Consider the following 25153-nt stretch of genomic DNA (forward strand, 5'->3'; position numbering starts at 1 on the left):
TCGAAAACGCCTCTCTTGCTGTTTTTCCACTATCGGTGCAAACCCATATCGATCGCGGATATTCTCATTTCAGGCGTGATCAAAACGTGTCACGCCACCAGTCCAATGCAACATCTTCGTCCCCATTACCGCAAGATGCCGTTCATTGTCCTTTATAGTCGGCCAACACTCAGAACTATAGAGAGCGGCAGATGGACGACATTGCAGTAAATTTTAGATTTGGGACGTGCGCTGATACGTCGATCACAAAGAACACCAGTTGGGGAATGCCACTTCGTCCAGGTTGCATTAATACGTGAAACAATTTCATTACGCAGTTCTCCATTGGCTGATAGCATTAACTCGAGAAATTTGAATCGCTCAGTTCTGGTAATGGCAGTAACCTGCCCAGAACTAAGCAATTTGAATATCTCGGGTCAATGCTATAAACTAATGGAGAACTATTTTATGCTCCTCACATAGGGAAACACAAAACCTTTTATATCTGAAGTATCAAGCTTCCGGTTTCCCGACTTGTTTTATCAATGTTTCGAATAGGTTCAAGAACCTTCATGGTTTGTAACAGTAGCCGGATCGGGCCCTGCTTTCTGCTGACTGCCTTTCTTTTTCCATATGGGGACGGTCGTGCTTGCTTGCTAATCTGATGGTGTTCTACAATCCTCAATTACCTAAACTGCGATATCATGACGCAATGAGGAGCAGGATCACAAAAATCAAAACTAAATCAATCTTACTGACTTCTGATGTGAAAACAAAACTGCGGACGCCTCCCTTTCTAAATATTTCAACTCCTTATGACCAATCTGTAACAACCCAACTCACTAATGGCAAAAATGCTGGACCTTCCTCTATGCAAAACAAAATGCTGTCACCCAAGGCATTAGTGAAGGATAAATGTCTGTCACCGTGCTAATTACTGCCGGACACTCACCTGCATGGAGAAAGGCAAGATCCGCCTTATGTAATTTAATTACCTCTCTTTGTCAGGGTAATAACCACCATCCTAAAAGTTATTTATTTGATTATTAAAAGGTTAAGTACAGGGGTCTCTCGGTAGAGAAAGCAGGCTCTTCTGCACTCTCCTTATAGTCTGTCGCAGAGTATAACTAATTCTAGCAAAAGGGAATCGCTGGAATTCAATCTTCCTCATTTCCAATCAGAATACAAAGTGAGAATGAATCATTGAGAACGGAAAGACACAGCTTAAGCCAACTGTGTCTGTATTGCGTCAAATCTTCATCTTATCTAAATAAATTAACAACGAGAATGTCACTCCATATAAAGGTAACGAAAGACCCTCCTCAGTAGCACCAACAGCAATACGTTTCAACTTCAATCCGCAAAAGCCCATAAATCCAGAAACCTGTGGAAGATAATGAAACGAAAATAAATGTGGAATGTAAATTAAGTTCAAGAACGCTAGGTTTTTTTCCTAACTTTAATTAACTGGAACCTGGTGAATGTTGGGTTCAGTTGTAATGACGCTTAGAATTGCGGAATTGCCAAGAAACTAGCTATTCCAAAGCTTAGAGAAAAACAACGAAGTTGATCGTTTAGGTCCACCACTAGAGAGAGGGGTAAGTACCTACACTTCGTTTTCTCTAGGTTTTTGGATAACTCATCGTTCATTATGGTTAACCCATCCCAAAATTCTACGGACTATTGCAAGTGTAACTATCAGGCAAGTATGAAAAGTAACGAAAATATGCTGATCCTTATACCACCTATTATCTAGCATTATATGATGGTGCCAAATGTCACGTGCTGTATCGAGGTAAAATCTCAGAGGAATTCAAGATCCAAAGCGGCATCTTATCACCGATAATATTTCTTCTTGTTGTCGGTGATGATCTTCATGTTGCTTTATCCGGGTGACGTGAAGGAGTTCAATGGACTATGACATCCTTCCTCAAATAACTCGACTACGCTGACTACAACTGCTACATTACCTTACCAAGGCATGTACCTTGAACAAAAGGCTCGGAATTTGGGAAGCCAGGCAAATAGTCAGGCCAATACTGAGGTTCTCAGCCTGATAGGTCATTGCACTCTTCCTATTTGTTGTATATCTATGAAGCGTAGTTTTTTCTGATGGTAGCACCGAATTGGACGTCGCTCGATGCATTAACCGCCTTGATCCGCTCCTTTGCATTGTCTAAAATCTGGAAATGCGATGTTAATGTCTCAACACTAAGATCAAGTTTTGACTGTTCTGTGGTAATGTTCTTTCTGTGTTGCTGTAGTGACAAATGACCCAGACAATTACTCACAAGCTACAAGCCTTCGTCAACAGTTGTCTTCGATATGTCATCGCGGTACGCTGACAAAGAACAAAGAACTTCGTCAGTGCACGAGCTAATTACCCGTGAACGAGTTGATCAAAAGGCAGAAGTAACAATGGATAAGTCACACATTAAGGAGGGGTGACAATTCCTTGCTGGCTACGCCATGCAGTGGAAGACGTTCCCCAGGAGCACTTGTCACAGAGCAGCAAAGGAGGAGTGTGTAGTCCATTTCAGCGGATCGTATACGATAGCGCGTAAGCGTCGTTGACGCACTATGCCCCACTAAAAGGGTAAACGACAGCCATTTATATATACTGAACCACAGTCAGTCATACGGAGATCTCGACATCATCAGGAGGTAATTCATTACTACTACGACCTAAATCATGGCATTGGGCCCTACATGTATGAAGTAGAAGAGAGGCATAGCCCCAAAGCATTCCGACCGTAGTTGTCCATTGTACTCGACCATAATCTAAACGCTATCACACGTTAAATTCGTTTCACTGGGGCTGGTGAAATCGATGTTTAGTCAATTCGAAGGAAACGCTGAGCCAGTGATTCACTTCAATAGATTCTACATTATCAAACTCGTGGTTAACATTCCGCTTGATAGATGATACAAAGTGACAGTAAACTATGTAGACTCAACCGGAAGTGAATACAGTAGTAATCTTTATGCCAAAATAAAGATCTCCCATCCAAGTTCTTACGGAGAGTTCTTTTTGTGGAGTAAGAATGGAGCATTCAGTTTAATTTCTTTTGGCCTTCTATTTTTATTGCTGAAATTGATATTCTTCGTTGTTGTCCTTTTCTTTTCTTGCTTCTTTTTTTGCATCTTATATGCCTATTTTCACTCCTATGTGAACTATGAGAAACTTACTCAGTTTCTTCGTTGTTTTGCTATTCTTTCCTCCTTTTCATTAAGGTTTTGTTTGTCACGCGCGCTTTCTTCCGAAACGGCTGTATCAATTGACATGAAATTTGGTGAGAATGTGGGAACTGTGAACACCCATACAAGCAGTAAGTTATATCTTTCTACCTTGAGTTCAAGGGAGTCTTCATACATGCAAAAGGGGGATGTAAAATATTTTTCTATATATAGTCATGTGGAGTATCCAATGAAAGGTCTCGGTTAACACTTTCGGAATCGGGTGTTAGTTTTGAAGCCTATCGAGAAACGGAGAGTGAAAAGGCCAGAAAGGGGTCGCTTAAATTAAGGGACCATTCTCAGAAACCTGAAGCTTTACAGACCTCGATGTTTGTGCTGCCGAGGCAAAGAGGAAAATCTCACTTCGGACAGAATGGGCATATTGGAGCGATGGGTTGAATACTTTGATGAACTACTGAATAACTAGAATATCGGTGAGTTGGAGGTTGAAGACGACGGACAAATACTGCCACCACCAAGTATAGAAGAAACAATCTGTACAATGCATCGGCTTAAAAATCGTAAGTCGCCAGGAACCGATGGAATTACGGCCGAATCGGTTAAATATAGAGGCGACCAATTACACCAAGTGGTTCTTCAACTTGTGTTCAAGGTGTGGGGCAGCGAATCAATGCCTTACGACTGGCAAAGAGGCATTATCTGTCTCATACATAAGAAGGGGGATATCACACCGTGCAGCAATTATAGAGGTATCACGTTGCTGAGTACCATCTATAAGATATTCTCTGCTATCTTGCTAGGCCGGATAGCCCCATACGCCCAGTACATCATTGGCCCATAAAGGATTCATTCCAGGCAAATCAGCATCAGATCACATTTTCTCCCTGCGGCAAGCGATGGAAAAACTGTTGGAATATGGACACCAGTTACATCATCTTTTCATCGACTTTAAAGCCGCTTATGATAGCATAGACAGGGTAAAACTGTACACGGCCATGAGAGGGTTCGGTATCCCAACGAAATTGATAAGGTCGACTAGACTGACCCTGACCAATGTACGAGGCCAGATAAAAGCAGCAGCATCACTCTTCGGACCATTCGACATCAACAACGGTCTACGACAAGGGGATGCTCTATCATGCGTCCTCTTTAACCTGACCCTCGAGAAAGTGATCCGTGACGCTGAGGTAAATGCGAGGAGTACGATCCCTTTTAAGTCCACCCAACTACTGGCCTATGCTGATGATATCGACATTATGGGAAGAACCACCCGAGACGTACAAACTGCCTTCATCCAGATCGAGCAGGTGGCGCATCAATGAAGGCAAGACAAAATATATGGTGGCAATGTCAGTACCAAAAAGCAACCAACCGCCCTGGTCAAACGGGAAAAATAAAGATAGAAGACTCCAACTTTCAGACCGTTATATATATTATAATTTCTCCTATCTGGGGTCGAAAATCATAACCGATAACAACTACGATGATGAAATCCGCGTATGGTTGTTGTCAGCCAACAGAGCCTATTTTCTTGCCAGTCCGCATGTATTCCTCGGAGACTTGGGTTCTTAGCAAGAAGAATTGCGAACTCTTGGCCGCGTTCGGGATGTGAATCCTCCGAAGAATTTTTGGCCCCTTACATGAGGATGGACGATTACGTAGCCTATATAACGATGCCACCGCACTCCACACACATACACGCGACGGTTGGCTGACTGACTGACACTCCGTACAAAATGGCTAAATCTATGAGCGATACCATGACCGTCCGGTTGTGGATAAAATCCGGCTCAATAGGTTACGGGTCACTTAATCCGTATGGATGAGGATGATCCAGCTCGGAAAGTCTATAAGGGCAATATCTATGGTAGAAAAAAAGACGAGGCAGACCCTGCCTGGGATGGAACGATGGCGTAGGTCAGGACGCCAGACAGCTTTTAGGGATATCGAATTGGTGGACCTCGGCGCAAAACCGGGGTGTCTAGAGTTCCTTATTAAGACAGGCCTAGACCGGATAAAGGTTGTTGCGCCGTTGATGATGATGATTTTCAGAAACTGCCCACCAAAATAATCTGAAAAAAAATTATTATGATGCGTCTGTATGACATCTAGGCTCCGAAGTCTATACCTATATCTACTACTACTAGAATAAAGTTAGCAATGGTATATTAATATATTTTTAAAATTTACCGCGAACCCCTTGCATTAATATATGCTTCATGAAGCAACGCACTGGAAATTTTAGCGGAAATCTTACTATTGTTAACAAAGTAACGGCAGGTTAAATTTGCCTCTTTTGCATCAAATTGGTACTCCAGGAGAGATAAAATATCAGTACCACATCTCATTGAATATCGGGTATGTTCAACGTATGTACACTACGAGCTACGTATAAATTATCATCATTTATAAATTGAAAAATACATTTTTTTTTGGTGTAACTATGATATTATGGGATGAGGAATAGGCTTTTTGAGGAGGGTAACTAGTAAAGAAAGGAAAAATGTTACATCCAAGCAAATTGATCTCCTTATCCACTCGTGGCCAGACAAAAGTAAACAAAATTTTCCGAAAGCTACGAAGCGAAGGATATTACAGGGCAAATGGGTTTCCTGAACCTGCACTCGTTACAGCATCCATATCAATAATATTGAGATTATCATTGCACACATGGTTTACATACTGTACCCTAACTGGAAATGGACAGACTAAAAGCCGTTTCCCATCCAAGTCGTCTCTAAAAATGTCTTTCGATCGCAGCCGATGTTCCGGGTCTCATCATTCCATTTGTTGTTGTGATGACAATTTTTCATTTGGATATTTTTCTACATTTCTGTTGGCATTTTGATTTATAAATAGATTACAATGGGTTCAATGTTGCTGGCTCTAAACAACATCCAATCGGAAATTGAAAGGTTTGAGGTATGGGGTATATTTCGGGAAGCCTAGATTAATAAGAAGCAATCATTCATGGCATCAAAATGTATTTCTATAAAACGACATTCAGTTTCCAAGCAAAAATAATTAGGTTTTGTTTTCGCTCTTCTTTGATTTCTTACGCTATCGTTATTTGAATTTTGCTCATTTCGTATTTGATCAATATAACATTGCTTTATTCCTCTAGATAGCGAGATGTCTCCTGCTTTATGCTAATAGAGAATATACAATACAACACTCAGTTACCTATTTGTCAAGTTATCTAATAAAATAAAAACCACTTTGCAATATCCTTAATTTTACAAGTGATTGGTGTGCTTCTGCTGCACATCAAATCGAAAATTTGCGATTATTTAGATTTGGGAACGGTACTCAATTCTAGGGAAATTTCATTCTGGTCTTTATTGTTCTTCTACTAAAATATGTTTGAATGTTCATATCCTTATGTATTACTGGTATTTGATATTTTATTGATGAATAACAAGGCACAATCACTTTACAATTAGTGTCTTTTTATAACATTTTCTCTTGGTTGTCGTCGATTTTCAGAAAACGAAATATTTTTTTCAGATTACTACCTTAAAATCTACATATAAAGTTGATGTGATATATCAACCAATATTCACATAATTAATTATATTCAAACTAAGGATTAATTGTTTCAGACAACTTTAACATAAGAGTTCCCAACCTGTCAGGGATAAGTGGAGAACTTAAATAAGAAGGACCCACCCAGTTCAGGAGAGCTTCTTCCAAGCAAACATTACTATGACGGTATATATGTCAATTAAAGATTGATCTGGAAATAGTAATGTGTGGGCGTATTTCGGCTTGATTAACAAATCTTTTGACAACAAACACTAAACAACAAGATCCATAAAGGAAGTCTCACAGCTTATGGAAATAATTTAAATCTGGGAAAATGAAATATATGAATTAAATCAACAACTTAGTCCCTTTATTTTACAATGCAGCTGATTTACTTTGAGCAAAAATATATAATCAAAAGTGCATATCAATGTTTTTAGATTTTTCTTCTGTAAATTAACTTTAGGGTTGCCTCTGCAAACAAGGGGCTCCCGATTTATTGTAAGTTTAAGTAATGACTAAATATAATCACTTACTAGAGTTTTGATATACATATTGTCTTTTTTGCGTATAAAAATAACACTGTTTTATGCTTTTGATTTGATTGAACCGCTACCGAGAGTGACCAAGAAGTACATCCGCCAAAAATGAAGTGAAATAGATTTAAGATTTATTCCTTACAATTAAAAGGTTCTGAGTAGATACAGCTGTGAATTCATATGACCAAAGTAGCTTAAATACGGCCTTATAAATGCCTGCTCTGTTAACGAAAGTAACAAATACAACAACAATTATGAACCAAATGTCTAACCAATGAAGTTGCATGTGTACATATATAGAGTATGCACTGAATTCCCCATAACATTTATATGAAAATCAAGAGATTAGTTTATCATCAACAATTCATAGTCATTATTCTTTCTACCTTATAACAAAACGTAACAATAAAGTACACACAGAAAACCGAAAAGAATTAGAACGAATGGCAAACTAACGTAATAACTAAAATACATAGGCAAAACTCAAGTCCTAATGTCTTTTTTGCATCTATGAAATATCAAATGATTCAATATTGTAATCTACTTTTCCTAAATTACCAACTAGTAACGAAAATACAGCTTCCATCATAAGAAAGACCGGACCACGCAGTAATGGTTACTGGATTGATGATCTTTCTTTTGATATAAAGGAATTACAAAAAGAAAGTGTCTGCACGCATCGTCCCTGTTGTATTCCCTTCTTATATTAATTAAAAAACTTTAGTGATTAGGTACTATCGCGTCACTGCAAATAATGCCAAATTTTCACATTTCCCCTCCCTGAATACCCTGGGGAACTGCTGCAAAAGTAACATTACTCACAGATACCTTCGATATAATAATACCATTAAATAAGCTATGTACGAAATGAGTAAGTGTCTACGTGAAGCGTTTGGAAGCTACGAGTTCATTCACAGTCGAGATCCGTCCAATCAACACGAGCCCAATCTGGTAGTTCTGTCTCGTACTCCCAACCAGGTCCCTTTGAAAGAAAATAATTTTATTATTAAAAATATTCCATTTATTGTAGTGTAAATTTTAAAAGATTAATAATAATAATAATAATCGTTGGCGCAACAATCCATGTTGGATCAGGACCTTGAAGTGTGTTAGAGCACTTCATTCAAGACCGCAACGGTACACTAGGAGGCAATGTGGTCAGCATTGCTTTAATTGACTTCTTTTACTGTATCAAAAAGTCCTCAGTCTTTCGATCATTTCAAAATATTAGTGTTAAGAAACACATAAACCCAATTGAATACAATTATAAAGGCGACTAGTCCAGTAGTCTGCATTTGTATAAAGGGCGACATAAGGCATAATTTGGTCGAGCTTGAAGGAAATCCAACTATTATTAACAAAGTTATAGAGGGTGAAACTTTGCGATTTGCTGTGAACTTGGCGCATTCTACAACGTGTATGACATCATCATCCCGTATCAGTTCGTCAATACCACAGCAAAGTCAGCTGATATGAATGGGGAGTCACAAAGGAACATTTTAAGTTTTTGGGTCATTTGTATATCAATATTAATTACTCCAGAAAGAAATGTGTATATATAGGTATATATGCGTGCGATAGATATATTTGTGCATTGAACCAGCGATATTCAATATACGTTCTGTATATGTACATATGTATACTTTTGTGCATGAAGTAAACCGGAAATATAGGTACGATCAATTTATGTACGTGCATGGACATGTACAGTATTCAGTAGTAGGCAGTTGGTTTGTTTAGCGTGAGAATAATATCTGTGTCTGTAATACGTACGCATATCTTGTAGTTTGGAAAAATATCAAGGAATATGTTGAATTTGTAGCCATATACGGATAAAAAAATGCGCGTTGAAGTTTCTCACATATTTTAAGATGAACACAAAACATTTATACCCGAAGCGCGAGCTGCTGGTATTCCGACTTGTTTATTGTTTTTGCAGGACTGAAGATATATAATAGAATCAGGGGTGTCAAGGTCAATTCCATGAAATCCTACCCAAACGCCGTGGAAACATTTTCAGAAACCTCTACTGTGACCAAAATTCGCTAAGAAATACGTACTCGGCCGTTGCCAGTTCAGTTTATAGCTTTCGCTCGACCGAGGAATGATTGTTATATGTTTTTTCCATTCTTTAATAAACTATACTTGTTTTAACGTGTGTTGGTGTTAGATTGTGTAAATTGTGCGTGTTTTATTACCTAGTGACTAACATAGTCACATAGGGCTCTAAAGTTACCAGCCTCCAAAAAGAAAACATCAGAGTCTACCATTAGCTCAAAAGCTGAAAATGATAAAGAAGATTAACAAGTCGGGAAACCGGAAGCTTGACGCTTCAGGTATAAAAGGTTTTGTGTTTCCCTATGTGAGGAGCATAACGTAGTTCTCCATTGGCTTATAGCATCGACCCGAGATATTGAAGTCTCTCAGTCCTGGGCAGGTTACTGCCATTGCCAGAACTCAGCGATTGAAATATTTCGAAGGGCAGGTTACTGCCATTGCCAGAACTCATCGATTTAAATATCTCGAGTCAATGCTATCAGCCAGTGGAGAACTGCGTAATAAAATTGTTTCACGCATTAATGCAACCTAGATGAAGGCATCCCCCAACTGGGGTTCTTTGTGATCGACGTACCAGCGCATGTCCCAAGTCTAAAATTTACTGCAATGCCGTCCGTCTGCCGCTCTCTATAGTTCTGAGTGTTGGCCGGCTATAAAGGACAATGAACGGCATCTTGCGGTAATGGGGACGAAGATGTGGCATTGCACTGGTGGCGTGACACGTTTTGATTACGTCTGAAATGAGAATATCCGCGATCGATATGGGTTTGCATCGATCGTGGAAAAACTGCAAGAGAGGCGTTTTCGATGGTGTGGTCACGTAATTCACGCTAACGAGAATTCAACAGCCAGTATTGGTCAGAACATCGATAGCAATGGTAAGCAACCAAAAAGCCGGCCAAAACAATGGTGGCTTGATACGCTGGATGGGGATTTAAAGGTCTCGCGATTACATCCTGATCAGGCATTTGATAAAATAAAATGACGAAACCGATCACCACGAGCCGACCCCGCCTGTGAACTGAAGGCTGAAGAAAAAGAAAAGGATGCGAGGAGTGACGAGTGCACGATAGCTCCGTGCAATATAGCTGAAAATCCCATTAGTCTCTATCTTCTAGAAAGCGATTTAAATAAATCATTTGATGGAAACCACTGTATTAATGATAGTCAACCTCACACGCTTCACACTCTGAGTTATCAGATATTATTAGCAAGCTAACCAACATCAAATATAAAAAAGGGCTAGGGAGAATTAGATTCTTCTTGAACGGAATTTTAATATTTCACTCGAATTTCAATTATTCTCGTTAATTATAACGACAGCATCTTATTTGTACGGCTTAGGATGCTGTTAATTAGCACGAAATTGATAAATTTGAACTTCTATAACTTTGACACTAATAGTTCGATTTTCATGGAACTGTGTATGTGTGTGCACGAGACTGTCCTCTATGTCGATGCAAAATTTGGTACACCTAGGATGAACTTAAGGGGAGTTTTTAGTCAATTTCTAAAAGTTGATAATATACTATTAGCAAATTTATTTGAGCTAATACCGGAATGGGACATCTCTCGAAGATTAGATTTCACGTAAGTGTTTTACACAAAACCTTAAAAGGGCTGCAGATAAATAGATTCTTCATAAATGCGACTTTAATATTTCACGCGAATGTCAATTATTCCGGGCAATTATGACGTCAGCATCTGATTTGTATGGCTTTGGAAGCGGTAAATTCGCGCGAAATTGCTAAGTTTGAACTGCTATAACTTTGGTGTTAATTGCCAGATTTCCACGAAATTTAGCAGGTATATACGAAATATTGTCCTCTATGCTAGTACAATTCGGAAGCCCTAGGATGCATTTAAGGGGGGTTTTGCAGTAAATTTCTAAAAAGTAGTAATACACTATTAGTAAGTTTATTTGAGCAGATATCGGAATGGGACATATTTTGAGGCCTAGATTTCATCCGAAAATGAGTCCTGTCTCACTTCAAGTGCGTACATTTTGACTCCTTACTCACGCACTTTGCAATCTATGCCAAAATTAATATCAGTTTCGGAAAGTACAAGCCGAGATCTTTCATTCATCATGATACCCTACACAACTATACCCGGTGAAAAAATTTGTTGAATCCCCCCTTTGCACGTATGGGGAGCCCCTCATCTGTCCACCAAATTACGTTCGGATCGGTGTAGCTGTTTTGGAGAAAAATATGTGTGACAGACAGACAGACAGACATTGAATCGATTTTAATAAGGTTTTGTTTTACAGAATATAACATAGCGTAGGCTACAATTTACGACATTAACCAAAATAAAGGAAATTTACAATTTACAAACTTAAAAAAAAAACAAGTCAGACCAACTTGATTCGGCCTTATATCTTTGGTTTTCAGCCAAAAGATCTGAGGGTAAACTCATAACCGGCCCAATATTTGTTGAACAAGCTAAACATTTTTAACAAGGCTTGAATATCCGATAGATACCGATTGGAAATTTTCTGAATGCTGGCTCAGAAACTTTAAGACTCGTTATGGTATCAGAAAACTAGATATTTCTGATGAACTGAAGTCTGCTGGCGAAGAATTCAAAATTATTGTGTCTGAAAATGAACTAACATCTTATCAAATGTATAATGTCAAGGGGACTGACCTATTGCGGCGTAGCTTACCAAGCTCAATGTTTGCTAATGGAGATGAGAAAAGTGTTAAAGGTTTTAAGAAAAGTAAAGATCGGTTAACAAACTCCGCCATGTTATTTACATAGCATACTGGTCCCAAGCTCAGATAAAGGAGGAGGGTTTGAGGCAACGCACTTTGTATTATCCTTAGTAAAACAAAAATAAAATGCTGAGATCAGGGAAAAAGATAAATAAAGTATAGTTGAAATTATGCCACGATGCTAAATTCTACTGACCTCTCTTGGTGGCAGGTCCCGTGACAGGCCGACCAAGAAAATGTATCCAATGTCGTTAAAAACAAAACCATCGATATGAGTCACAATCCTCGGAGAAATGGTAATGCAAGGGCGTCCTCCTCAATCGACGTGGCAGGACAAACCCCGGTCCTGGCAAGAAGTAGGGAAGGGTTATTGACGCATGTAAGTTAGTCGGAACAAAACAAATGCGTGCCCGCACGTTAAATATTGCCACCCTAACTGAAAAAACCGAAGAATTCGTAAGACCCGTTCGGAAAAGGCGCATTGATATCTGCGCTCTACAATGGTCTGGTGTCAAAAGCTGCGACATAGAATGTGAACGCGGTAAAAGTGGCCATAAAATTCTCTATCTTGGTAGCCCACACACTTGATAAGGTATTGCATTACCATCTCAGAAGCTTTTCATGATGCTACTGAATAAATTGAACGATTTGATGACCGGCTGCTGAAGCTCACTATTATATCAGCTGATCTCACTATTCACTTCTTCATCGCCTACACACTACAGACAAGTCAATCTGATGTCGAGAAAGATACCTTCTGGTAACTTATCGATGCAAAGACTTGTAACGGACTAGGTCATCATTCCAGGCGACCTGTGGGTGAAAGGGCAGACGGAAGCAGACGCCATGGGGGAAAAGGGTTTGGAGGTCGCAATGAGGGTGCGTTTAACTGATTTTGCGGACATCCATGACCTTGTAACTATGTAACATGCTTCATCAAACAATTGTCCCCTCTTCCAATATTTTATAGTGGGAAGAGTAAAACGCAACTACATTTTTCTAAAACGCCGATATTTAAGCATCTCAACGTCGACCGTCGGTTGCCGTCTTGCGAATTAAGCTACCGGAAAACCAGCGTGTGGAACGCACTGAATGGTGGCGATTGAATGGTGAGAAGAAAGAAAAACTGATCTCACTTAAGCGATTACCAACCATAATGAATGTAAAAAAATCGTGGAAGTAAAGACGCGATCCGCAAAGCGGCATATGCAACCCTCGGGGTCAACGAGCCAGGTAAGCAGCTCATCAACCCAGATATCTAGCGTTGGAATAACGATGTTGAAATAAAGGTCTGTAAAAAGAAACGCCTCTATCACAAGTTTCTGGACGGTAAAACGCCGGCCAAAATTTACAAGAATGCCAACCGGGAAGCAAAGAAAACGATCGCTGCCACCCGAGCGGTCAATTACAAATATCTTCACAATAAACTAGCCACTTGGGATGGCGAGAGAGATCTATATCGACCTGTTGAGAGCGGACACCAACGGATGCGGGTTAACGAACACTTCTGTTGCGTTAATAACAAGAACGGTACTGGCTTACCAACCGTCGAACCGCGACGGATAGATGACGAGAATATTTCGGGCAAATTCCAATGGAAGAAGTCGTGCGGTGGTGTTCATCAAAGGAGCCCCGTCCCTTTATTCTTGTTGTGGACACAGTCACACTGGATATACAAGGCCCTATACCTTGACTTATGCAGATTATGTTTTCCTAGCGTCTAATAGCCAACATGATCTCGAACGACTTACCCAAAAATGGAATGGCCACCTCATGCAACACGGTCTCAGATTGAATGTGAATAAAACTGAAATTTTAACGACCGATCCCAATGAAATAGGCACGATAACTATCAGTGCCAGTGAACTGGCCAGAACTCGGCGATTTAAATATCTGGGGTCAATGATTTCAGCTGATGGAAAACTACGTTATGAAATTACTTCACACATTAGCGCAAGTTAGATGAAATGGCATCAACGAACGTCTCAAATCTAAAATTTACCGCAATGTCACCCGTCTTCTCGCCCTCTTTGATTCTGAGTATTGGCTGATCAAGGACAATGAACGGCGTAATGGAGACGAAGAAGTGGCCTGACACGCTTTGATTACATTCGAAACGTGGATATGCGCAATCGATATGGGGTTGCACCGATCGTGGAAAAACTGCAAGAAAGGTGCCTTCGATTGTATGGTCGCGTAATATCGCGCTTACGATAATTCACTAGAAAAGATTGGTCTGAACATCGAAGTCGGTGGTAAACGATCAAAAGACCGGCGAAACAACGGTGGCTTGATATGCTGAATGATGATTTGAAAGCCTCGCGACAGAATCCAGATCAGGCTTTTGATAGAGCAAATTGGCGCTCGAATAACAACACCACTCAGAATCCCCTCCGACAATCAGGTGAAAGTTAACACTGAAGCCATCCACAACACAACCCTCCACAATATCTACAAGGGGGAAATAGATACCGTGATAACCGCAATCAACAGAGATCCTCAAGATGAAGCACCAACAAATGTTCTCCACAATCACCTGAAAAACGTTATCATAAATACGGCCACAAACGTACTTGGCCCCAGCCGCAAAAGGAGCCGGAACGGCTGGTTTGACGATGAATATAAGCTAGTAACGGAACGGAAGAATGCCGCATTCTCAAAGGACGCGAGCACGCGCGGAGACTTATCCCGAACTCCGACAAGAGGAGAAGCGACTTCACAAACGGGAAAAGGCAGCCTGTCAAGACCAACATGTCTGTGAAGTCGAGAAGTAAATGAAGCAACCGCACCAGGCACGCAAGTTTTACCAACAAGTCAGCAGAATGAAGCCTTATACACATCGATACTCATTCTGCCGAGACAAAGAGTGAAATCTGATTTCCGACAAAATCAGCATATTGGAGCGATGGGTGAATACCTTGATGAACTACTGACTAACGAGAACATCGGCGAGTTGGCGGTCCCGCCAACTGAAGAGAACGAACAAATACTGCCACCACCAAGTATAGAAGAAACAGTCCGTGCAATTCATCGGCTTAAAAATCATAAGTCGCCAGGAGTCGATGGAATTACAGCCGAATTGGTTAAATATGGAGGCGACCAATTACACCAAGTGGTTCATAACTTTTACTCAAGGTGTAGGACAGCGAATCAATGCCTTACTACTGGCAAAGAGGCATTATCTGTCCCCCCAGATGATACCACGCAGTGCAGCAATTATAGAGATATCACGTTGCTGAGTACCATCTATCAGATATTCTCCTCCATCTTGCTAGGTCGGGTAGCCCCATACGCCCAGAGCATCATTGGCCCATACCAAAGAGACTTCACTACAGACAAATCAGCAACAAAGCAGTTTTTCTCCCTGCGGCAAACGATGGAATAACTGTTGGAATATGGACATCAGTTACACCATCTTTTCATCGACTTTAAAGTCGCCTATGATAAGATACCCAGGGTAAAACTGTACAGGGCCATGAGAGAATTTGGTATCGCGACGAAATTGATAAGACTGTCTAGGCGGACCCTGACCAATGTACGAGGCCAGATAAAAGCAGCAGGATCACTCACACTAGGAAATGCCCTATCATACTTCCTCTTCAACCTGACCCTAAAGAAAATGATCCGTGATGCTAAGGTAAATGCGAGAAGTACGATCCTTTTTAAGTGCACCCAACTACTGGCCTATGCTGACGATATCGACATCATGGGAAGAACCACCCGAGACGTACAAACTGCTTTCATCCAGATCGAGCAGGCGGCGGAAGATATTGGGCTCCACATCAATGACAATGGCAACGTCAGCACTAAAAACCAATCAACCAACAACATTCAACCGCACTGGTCACACGGAAAGAATAAAGATAGGAGACTCCAACTTTGAGGCCCTTGATAATTTTTCCTATTTAGGGTCGCAAATCACAACCGATGACAAGTACGACAATGAAATCCGCGCACGGTTGTTGACTACCAACAGAGCCTATTTCAGCTTACAAAGACTATTCCGCTCGAAACGTTTCATCATAGGGTCAAAGCTCTTACTGTACAAGACAATGATCTTGCCAGTCCTCATGTATTCTTCGGAGACTTGCATTCTTAGCAAGAAAAATTGCAAACTCTTGGCCGAGTTCGAGAGAAGAATCCTCCGAAGAATTTTCGACTGCATACATGAGGATAGACGGTTCCGTAGCCTGCATAACGACGAAATTTATGAGCAATACCATGACCGTCAGGTTGTGGATAAAATCTGGTTCAATAGATTGCTGCCGTTGATGATGACGAAAGTGGCGCAACTCATCACTACGAGTCGACCGCGCTTGTGAACGAGACAAAGGCTAAAGAAAAAGAAGAAGAAACATTCCGATACCGACTGTTAACTGCAAATGAATCAAGGGGTGATCAAGAATTTTAACTCACATTACAGATGTCCAGACGTTTCACACAAAACCTTAAAAATGACTCTAGCTAGGTCAACTTATATGCGAACCAAGCCCTTTCGTTAATCATAAATGGCAACCATGATGTAGATTAGTAAAAATGAGTAACTAACACCTGGGTACGCTGTTAGTAGCACAGAGATGAGGCAACACCTGATGAGTTACTTCTGGCCAGATTTTTTACTTTTCCCGAAGTAAGGATTCCGTCCATCTGTAGGCAACAAAAATGTGAAAATCTCACCTGGTTTGAAAAAGCAAGACTTCGTTCGACTCTGTAGGCATCTTAGAAACCTCTTCGGTTTAAGAACTATCCCATTTGAGCGTATCCTCTAATGTATATGAATTTAGCATGTCAAACTACTCACATTAGTGTAATATTGACACTGTTGAAGTAAATTAACACGAAAAAGATAATTTCGAGCTACTGTAACTTTACCAATAATAGCACGCTTTTGATTAAAGGGGAATAACATGCTTCAAACGAGTTCATACCACTGCAAATTTTTATAACTCTAGGACGAACTCAAAGGGGGTTTCTTGTCAATTTCCCAAAAACATATATATATATTATTATTAACTTAATTTGAGTAGATATGGATGAAGAGAGTATGAACACCATATAGAGGAAACTTCGTGTTTTTTTTTCAGATATTTCGGGGTAGTTTCTGAGAGTGGGTCCGTTAAAGAAATCATCACTTTCGACTCTCCGCCCTTCCAATAAATGTCAAAATTAAGATTAACTTCGAAAAGTACCAATCGAGATCTTTCATTTGATACCCAATATGACTACATTGTTGAGCGTTCATCATTGTTTCTTTTGTATACTAGCGACGAAGGAAAATAGCAATATTTATAGGGGACACTCTTACCCTTACACGGAAAAGTAACAACGACTAAATCATGGACAATCAAACTAAATGACAGCAAATCGACTCACATTAACTTCATTTATAGGAAAGTGAATCCAACCAAACTTATCATTGATGTTTCATACGATTCAGCAGCTACCGTTTCTAACACTGCACGATTAAGACACAAAGGAATGGTTCCATACATTCACTTCGAGAGAGGAGCGTGTCAGACGTGGCATCGACTTGAATTTTATCGCGGAAGAAAATTGTTAAACATATACGCCGTTCTGTGCATCCAAGTGAAGCTTTGCGCAACTATTCGGTTCTTTCATCAGTGATTCAATGACAATGCAAACTAATGAAAAATCAAGGCAACAAATGCAACTACCATACTTGTGTTCATTCCTTAATTTATCCAAGCTAATGATAAATTCAGAGCTGAAAACGGGATGAATTTGGCACAAGATTTACTATCTTCCGGCAATTACAGGTCAAATAAAAGTTCGCATTGTACTCTACATATGGAGTCACTTTATATTGTGTATTTGCGAAAATTATGTTTGAATTCTTAAGAGGTGTATTTTGATATAGACCGGACGGAACAATTCCTAAAAAACTCATGGGCGTGTCTGTGCTTCTTCGCTTGTAATCAAATAGTTTTTCCATTTCCCTACTAGGATACCTTCCAGCACTGATAAAAATATTGTTTGCTAAAATTCAGACCTGTGCTGTGTCTGTGCGCATCCTGAACGCTTGCTGCTGAGTCGTATAAATATACAATTAATAGATTGTGAAACTTCAAAATTGTACAAAATTTTCAAACCAAAATGATAAAAAGCATAGTAGACGCTGAAGTTGATAGACCAGTAGCTTACTCAAAACTACAATTTTTATTTTACAGTGCAAGGAGTAAGCTACTGGCCTATCAATTTTAGGCTTGACTACAAATATAACACAATATCTAACTTCATAGTAGACGCTCCTTGGTACATTCAAAATGAGAATGTATACAGAGACTTGCAAATGTACATTATTAGTGAGGCCATCAAAGAGGACGTAATAAAATATTTTCATGCGATTTCGTTTCCATGTGAATAACGACATCCAAAAATTAACAGATATCACAAACCTGCCACGATTACCGAAAATAGTTAATTCGAACGGCTTACTCTCATAAGGGATAAACTGCCGAACAACGAACACTCATAAAGAATAGCCAGTTTTATAGTAAAACCAATGAATGCGCCGGGGTTGACCACAGGGCCAGAAGCATGGCACTTCGGGTATGAAACGTTTTGTGTATTTAGTAGTTTTCTCCGTTGGGTGGTTTCTGCGAATGGATCCTTGAAAGGAGCGATCAAATTCCTCCGCACTCCCCACATTTCTATCAAATATCAAAAACGAATTTTCTTTCATTTGATACCCCACATGATATATGCCATGAAAAAATTGTCAACCCTTCCTTTCATATATGGGGGACCAAACCGGCCCCCTCTTTAAAATTATCATAGGGCGATGTTAGTCATTGCGTGCATGGAGATTCACATTTCCCACCCTCCTTACCACCAAATTTCGTACGAATAGGCGTAACCGTTTCTGAAGAAAGTGCTATGCAGAAAGATAAATAGACGAACCGACAAACATATAGGCAGGCAGTTTTGTTTTACCATACATAAAACCTTAATAAATGGATTAAAATAAGTCTGCTATCAAATCTTCACTATGGAGAGAGTATTTTCTTTACGTATCTCTATACCTGGTTCCATCGTATCTACTTTATAAAGAGCTACGTGACATAGAATGACTTTCAATTGATTTGAATTTGTCAATGTATTTTTTAATAATAATCGCTGGCGCGACAATCCAATTTGTTCAGGACCTTGAAGTGTGTTAGAGCACTTCATTCAAGACCGTAACGGTACACTACCGTACACTGCAGAATGCAATGTGGTCAGCATTCCGCTCGCCCGAGGTTACTACCTTGATTTGACTCAGGTACCCATTCACAGCTGAGTCGACTGGTCCCTCTGCCACCAGTGAGATTTGAACCGCGACCTTCCGCTACGACAGCCCAGCGCTCTAACCACTTGGGCCATCCGGGCACATGATGTATTCTTTAGACTCACTAAATGACATGGTCATGCCAGGAAATTACGAATAATAAAGGACATAATACAGTTTTTTGTTTTGAATATATGTTTTTCGAATAAAAACAAATGTTAATGCTATATGAGGAGCTGGGCTTTTCTATAGCTGTGAAGAACGGGTGGTATTAAGTAAACTTCAACCAATATACGTTGACTATTTTACAAATAAACTAAATAATTCGTAACACTCAAAATGAAGCCACTACAAATAGTGTAAATGAAACAACTATTATTTCCCGAACAAAGTCAGGATAATGCAGCAGTGGAATAAATTAGTGTACTGCAAATGAGCCAATTACCTTATATTTCCAGGCATGTAAGTACATAACGAGATCTTGTGGTTTTGGATCCCTGTAGCGCACCTTGCATTCGTAACAATGCTTGTCTGTGGTCATTTTGTCTGGATTAAATGTTAAATCGGGCGATTCATGGCCTGTTTGTGTGGCAACCGTAACCTGTTTGGTGTAAGAGATAAAAAACATTGAATTAGAAGTAGCTGAAATGATTAAACGTTTCCTGAATAGAGAAGGAAGAATAAGCAAACCATTTAAAAAACAAATCCGGACAATTAGGAAAGAGTTTATAATCGCTACCTTCACTTTGTTATCTGTGGACGTCGACGAGGACGTGTTCGTACTGATGTGAACTGATGTTAGCACGCCATCATGGGGGCTCTCGCTTCCTAATGAGACTGGTCTTGGGCTTTCAGAGCACGGTGACGCTTCCCGAGAAACACTCTCTGAATCGTCATCACTTAGAACGTTGCCTGCCCAATGATAAAAACAAATTAATTGAAATACATTAGCATGAATATTTTCCAATGTTACAACACAATCTGCTCTAATTAAATGTATTTTCTCGATTGCTCTCACCTTTTCCGCTTAGGGCTCCTGCTAAGCTATCCGAATCCGAATCAACTTTCATTGGCTTAAATAACGACAATTCCGAATCACCGTCGATTCCGAGCCAATTTTCAGCGTTATGTATATTAATGAGATCCCGCACCAGTTGTTCATCGCTTTTCCCGCCGATATCGCCCATTCGTCCTTTGTTCGGCCCGAACACTTCATGATTGTAAAGTGGATCATTGACGACCGGGTATCCTGTGGATAGAGCATGAAGGGCGAATGTGGAGTCAATTCAATTCGGTTACCGATTCGCGCTCAAAGTAATTTAGCAGACTTACCCAAATACTGCAGATGAACTCGAATCTGGTGCATTCGTCCGGTTAAAGGTTTACACAACACAACACTACTCTTCCCATTGAAACCGATTTTCTGAAATGTGGTCGTGCATTCTTTACCTTTCGACGATACTTTGCAAACTCCAATTTTATAGCTGACTACTTCGATAGGCTCCTTGCATTCGATGATGCCACTTTAAATAGAATCAGGAAAAGCGATTTATTGTAAAATTCCCTGTATCTGCTGCATTTGGCTCCGGATACTTCTGCCACTATGGTGGCGTCGAAGTGGAAGGGAAGCAACAATATGAGAAACTCATGCAATACTCACTCAGGGAACTCGCCCTCCACTCGGCAAACGTACTCCTTCTGAACCTGGCGATTCCTTATCTGGTGTTCCATTTGCCGAGCTTTCTTTGGACTGCGTCCAAACAGCAGTAGACCAGATGTTAGGCGATCTAATCGATGGATTGTCCTTAAATTCTTTAGATTGTACTCTTTAGCTAGAATAAACACGACTGTATTGTGTCGGTACCGACCACATGGGTGCACCTGTTAGGGAAGAGTTGCAAAGTTTGTCTTGTATTGAGAGCAACATTACATTTTCCGTTCTTGGAATTATTGAAATTTTCTGGAATATGCGTTTATGTGTGCATCTAGGTTTGTATATTGGGCGCTCGAATTAGTTAGTTGGATGTCTGATCAACACCTTTTCTCAACGGGACTGAATGTGTCAATTGTGATGAAAGATTCCAGTAGAGAGGAAGCTTACTTCGTCTGGAACTACCTACCATATTCTTAACTCTTAAATTACACTCTTCCTCCCTAGAGCTGAAAGATTAAATTCCAACAAGGTTTCACAATTTCCTCTCATATTTGATTGAAATTTTCATGGAATAGTTGAGCCTTTCGCTCTTTCGAATGAATTTGACAGAAAATAAGATAAACCAGATAAAAATTAACATTTCAATTCTGTTGACGTTGCCGTATTTACTCCTATTTATCATACAGTGCATATGAGAGAAGATATGGAATTCGTTATGATTTTTCGAATTGTTTCATTATGTGAAAATCAACCAGAAATAATGGAAAATTTCATATCTTGGACAAAACGAATCAGCGCATATGAAAAAACAACATTACATATGCGAAAATTGGAAATAAAATTATTTTGGGCCGCTTCGAGTGTGGTTCCGCAAATTGTTAAACAATTAAATATTTCCAGATCCGAGATTGAATTGGATGAATGTATGAATTATACATTCGAAATGAATTTCCTGATAAAAGCTCTCCGAGAATGATGCCATTAAAGCACATAGTGTGAAATTATTGAACATATCTGAAGAACAGGCTGCAGAGCAGATCCGCTGCGAATGGGGTAACTTTTTTGATAGTGATACGTGACAATGAATGCGAGTGTTTATAGTGAACACAACAAATTTATTTGTTTGTAAAAGAGGAAATTTTGTCTCAGTGCTGTACTAAGGCTGGTAAACAACAACTAGAAGGGTTTAAAAATTAGAAGGGTTTGCAATCAACAGTTAATAGAGTTTTGTTAATTTCGTGCAAAAAGGAAGTTTCGGCGGGGAAGTCAAGCGCAGTAGACGTTGCAATCCTATACATACCGAATGTTGTTCTGTACTCACCGGTAATGAGCACGGCTTATCCAAGACCACAAGCTCACTATCAAGGTAGATTACTTTTATAGGATGATTCAATACTGGCGTTTCATGCCTGTTTTTGATTTCATTGTACCCATGTATTGGTTTTTGTTCGGTACCAAAACAGTCCCAGCACGGATATTTATAAAATTATAGAAAAATATTTTATTATATGCATGTCATGTTGTTTATACAGAATGCAAAATTCAACTTTTTGAGCGTGATCATTTCCAGAGACCTGGATAATATATTCTGGAAGTTTGCACACTTAAATTTTAAATTAAACAAATTCAATCCAACGAGAAGGTGTTCGATATATTGCCCAGATTCGATTTAAAAAAAATATTTAAAAATCAACAATTTTCAAACTGCTATCAACTGCTATTCAGTAGAGTATGACACTCATTATCATAAAGATCAATTAATAGGAGCAGATCTCAACTTGCAAATGTATTCATATTCTATGAAGATAAATCACTAACATCACAAGGAAATTTGGACAAGTCAGTACCAACAAGCGGGGTAAGAAATGGGAATAAAATTATTTTCCCGAACGGCTCCCTTAACCGGCGTCAGATCAACCGGTCGTAGGATTAACCTGCTTACTCTGTGGAGCATTTTTATTCTCTCTTTTCGTGCAGTAATGTGCTAGCAGGTGACTCAAAAACAATGTTGAGAGGTCTTTCTCAAAAATTCTTGAAAAATTAAAGGGGGGTAGCTCGACTTTAGCAGTGCAATATGTTTGTATTGTAACAGTGGTGAAGAGAGGGGAAGTGTTCTAGAGTTTGATTTGCTTCCTAACAGAATATCTATGAAACAATTGAAAATCCTTTCTCTCCCCTTTTCCAGTTCCGTATTTGCCTTCGCTCGGAAATAACTGAGGGGGAACACGAAAAGTGATAAGAAGACCTACTTGCGGGAAATCAGTAAAATGCTTTGTTACAATGAATGCCTTATAATGTAAGGACTTTACTTACAAAAATTACAGCTTTCTCCTGCGAGACGCACAGTGCCAAGCAAACTAAAAATTATACAATTTATTCACAATACACCCTGGATGTATAAAGAACGGATGATCTTTTTTAAAGGCATCGGCATCGATGTACTACAATAGGCACAGGGACCAATTAATCTTAAGGAAACTCTTGATTGGAAATCGGTAGGAATATCCCAAGCATATTTCATGGTATTGCTGCAAAAAAATGTTTTTCCTTCCTTGTTGAAGTACCACCTCAAGTTTCTTGATACCAGAAAGGAATTCAAACCCTGACACTCTATGAGCACTTCTTTCTTCTATACAGCCTGCAGCTTCCTAATTTTGTTTTACACAAAACCTTATTAAAATCGGTTTACTCTCTGGCTGTCTGTCTGTCACACCCACTTTTCTCGGAGACAGTTACAGCGATTGACACCAAATTTGGTGGAAAGATGGGAATTGTAAACGCTCGCGCACACAGTAAGTTACATACATCATTTTACGTCGAATTTCAGGCAGGTCCCCGTAGATGCTAAATTTTTTTTTCACCAAATATAGCCATGTGGTCTCGATTAGTACTTTCCTAAGCCGGATTTAATTTTGACATTTGCTAGAAAGCGGGGGAGTGCGGCAGGTCGATAGTGGTCATCAACCTAAAAATCTAAAAAAAAATCAAGAATCTGCCACTATATGGTGTCTAGGCTCCCAAATACCCTCCATACTGCTATCTGTTCAAATAAAGTTAATAATAGTATATTACTCTAATTTTCAGTAATTGGCTCCAGAACCACCCTTAAGTTCATCCTAATACCCCTTTTGCAACATTGTAGACTGTGACATAGAGCATGATCTTACCAAATTTGATCAAAATCACACTATTAATAACAAAGGCATAATAGGTGAAAGTTGTCACTTCTTTGCATATTCAAGGCTTTGAGTGTTAATATCATTCGAAAGTGGATATTCTCACATGATATATGCATATATTAAGTGCTTGGTACTAATGGGACAAATGCACATCCACTTCTTACCTGAAGTATCCAGCTTCCGATTTCCTGACTTGTTAAGGTTTTGTGTGAAACACTAAATGAAACAGAATAATTCTGGGAAACGGAACCTTACTAAAATCGATTCAATGTCTATCTGTCTATTTGTCTGTCTGTCACACGCGATATACGCAGGAGCGGCTGAATTTATTGCCTCGAAATTTGATGGGTAGGTGGTCTGTGAATACTTTTACATATAGCAAATGCCATATTCTGTTGAAGGGCAATGTGAATTTTTTAATTTGCAAAATATAATCATGGCGACAGAGGGATTTGTATCGGGACTACTGTCGGATACCAGTCGACTCAGCTCTGAATGAGTACCATAGTCAAATCAGGGTAATGCGAGCATTTCGCTGGTCACATTGAATGAAGTCATGTGGGGTATCAAACGAAAGGATTTAATTAGTACTTTTGCAAACTGATATTTCAGATGTTGTGTAGAACATAGGGAAATGAGTGCCCCAAAAGTCTTAAATCCAAAAGCAAAATTTGAAAAAATCACAACAGCGCATCTACTTGAAATTTGGGGCTCAAAATACATCTCATTCCGATATCTGCCAAATAAAGTTAATAATGGTATATTACCATATTTTAGAAACTTTACCGAAATTTTTCCGAAGTTAAGTTTATCCTAGGAGTATCAGGAGTATAAGTCTGAGGGAAATCTAGTTATCATTAACGAAGTCATTTGTTATTTGTTTTCATGTGAATAAGATGACATATCACGTCACCATCGTCAACATATCAGTACTAGAATATAGTGAGCTCATATGAAGGTGGCCCCATGAGAACATATTATTCCTGTTTAAAGTTTTGTCTAGTAGTCCGGAT

The 25153-nt window shown here is 39.5% G+C and overlaps 1 protein-coding gene across 2 annotated transcripts in view; it reads right to left on the minus strand.

The window, feature by feature from the left end:
- Positions 1-6144: 6144 nt before the first annotated feature.
- Positions 6145-25153, minus strand: part of LOC119650713 (RNA pseudouridylate synthase domain-containing protein 2) — a 484992-nt gene continuing 465983 nt past the window's right edge. For both annotated transcript variants that reach the window (XM_038053723.1, XM_038053722.1), the window contains 6 exons: positions 20968-21188; positions 20640-20830; positions 20326-20556; positions 20047-20219; positions 19753-19908; positions 6145-8223 (listed from right to left, as the gene is read on the minus strand). In XM_038053723.1, the coding sequence (XP_037909651.1) occupies positions 8149-8223; positions 19753-19908; positions 20047-20219; positions 20326-20556; positions 20640-20830; positions 20968-21188 (1047 nt within the window). In that variant the 3' untranslated portion in view covers positions 6145-8148. The remainder of the gene's footprint in view (positions 8224-19752; positions 19909-20046; positions 20220-20325; positions 20557-20639; positions 20831-20967; positions 21189-25153) is intronic.

The sequence above is a fragment of the Hermetia illucens genome, chromosome 3 (assembly GCF_905115235.1).
Source record: "Hermetia illucens chromosome 3, iHerIll2.2.curated.20191125, whole genome shotgun sequence".
In the NCBI taxonomy this organism is placed as follows: Eukaryota; Metazoa; Arthropoda; class Insecta; order Diptera; family Stratiomyidae; genus Hermetia; species Hermetia illucens.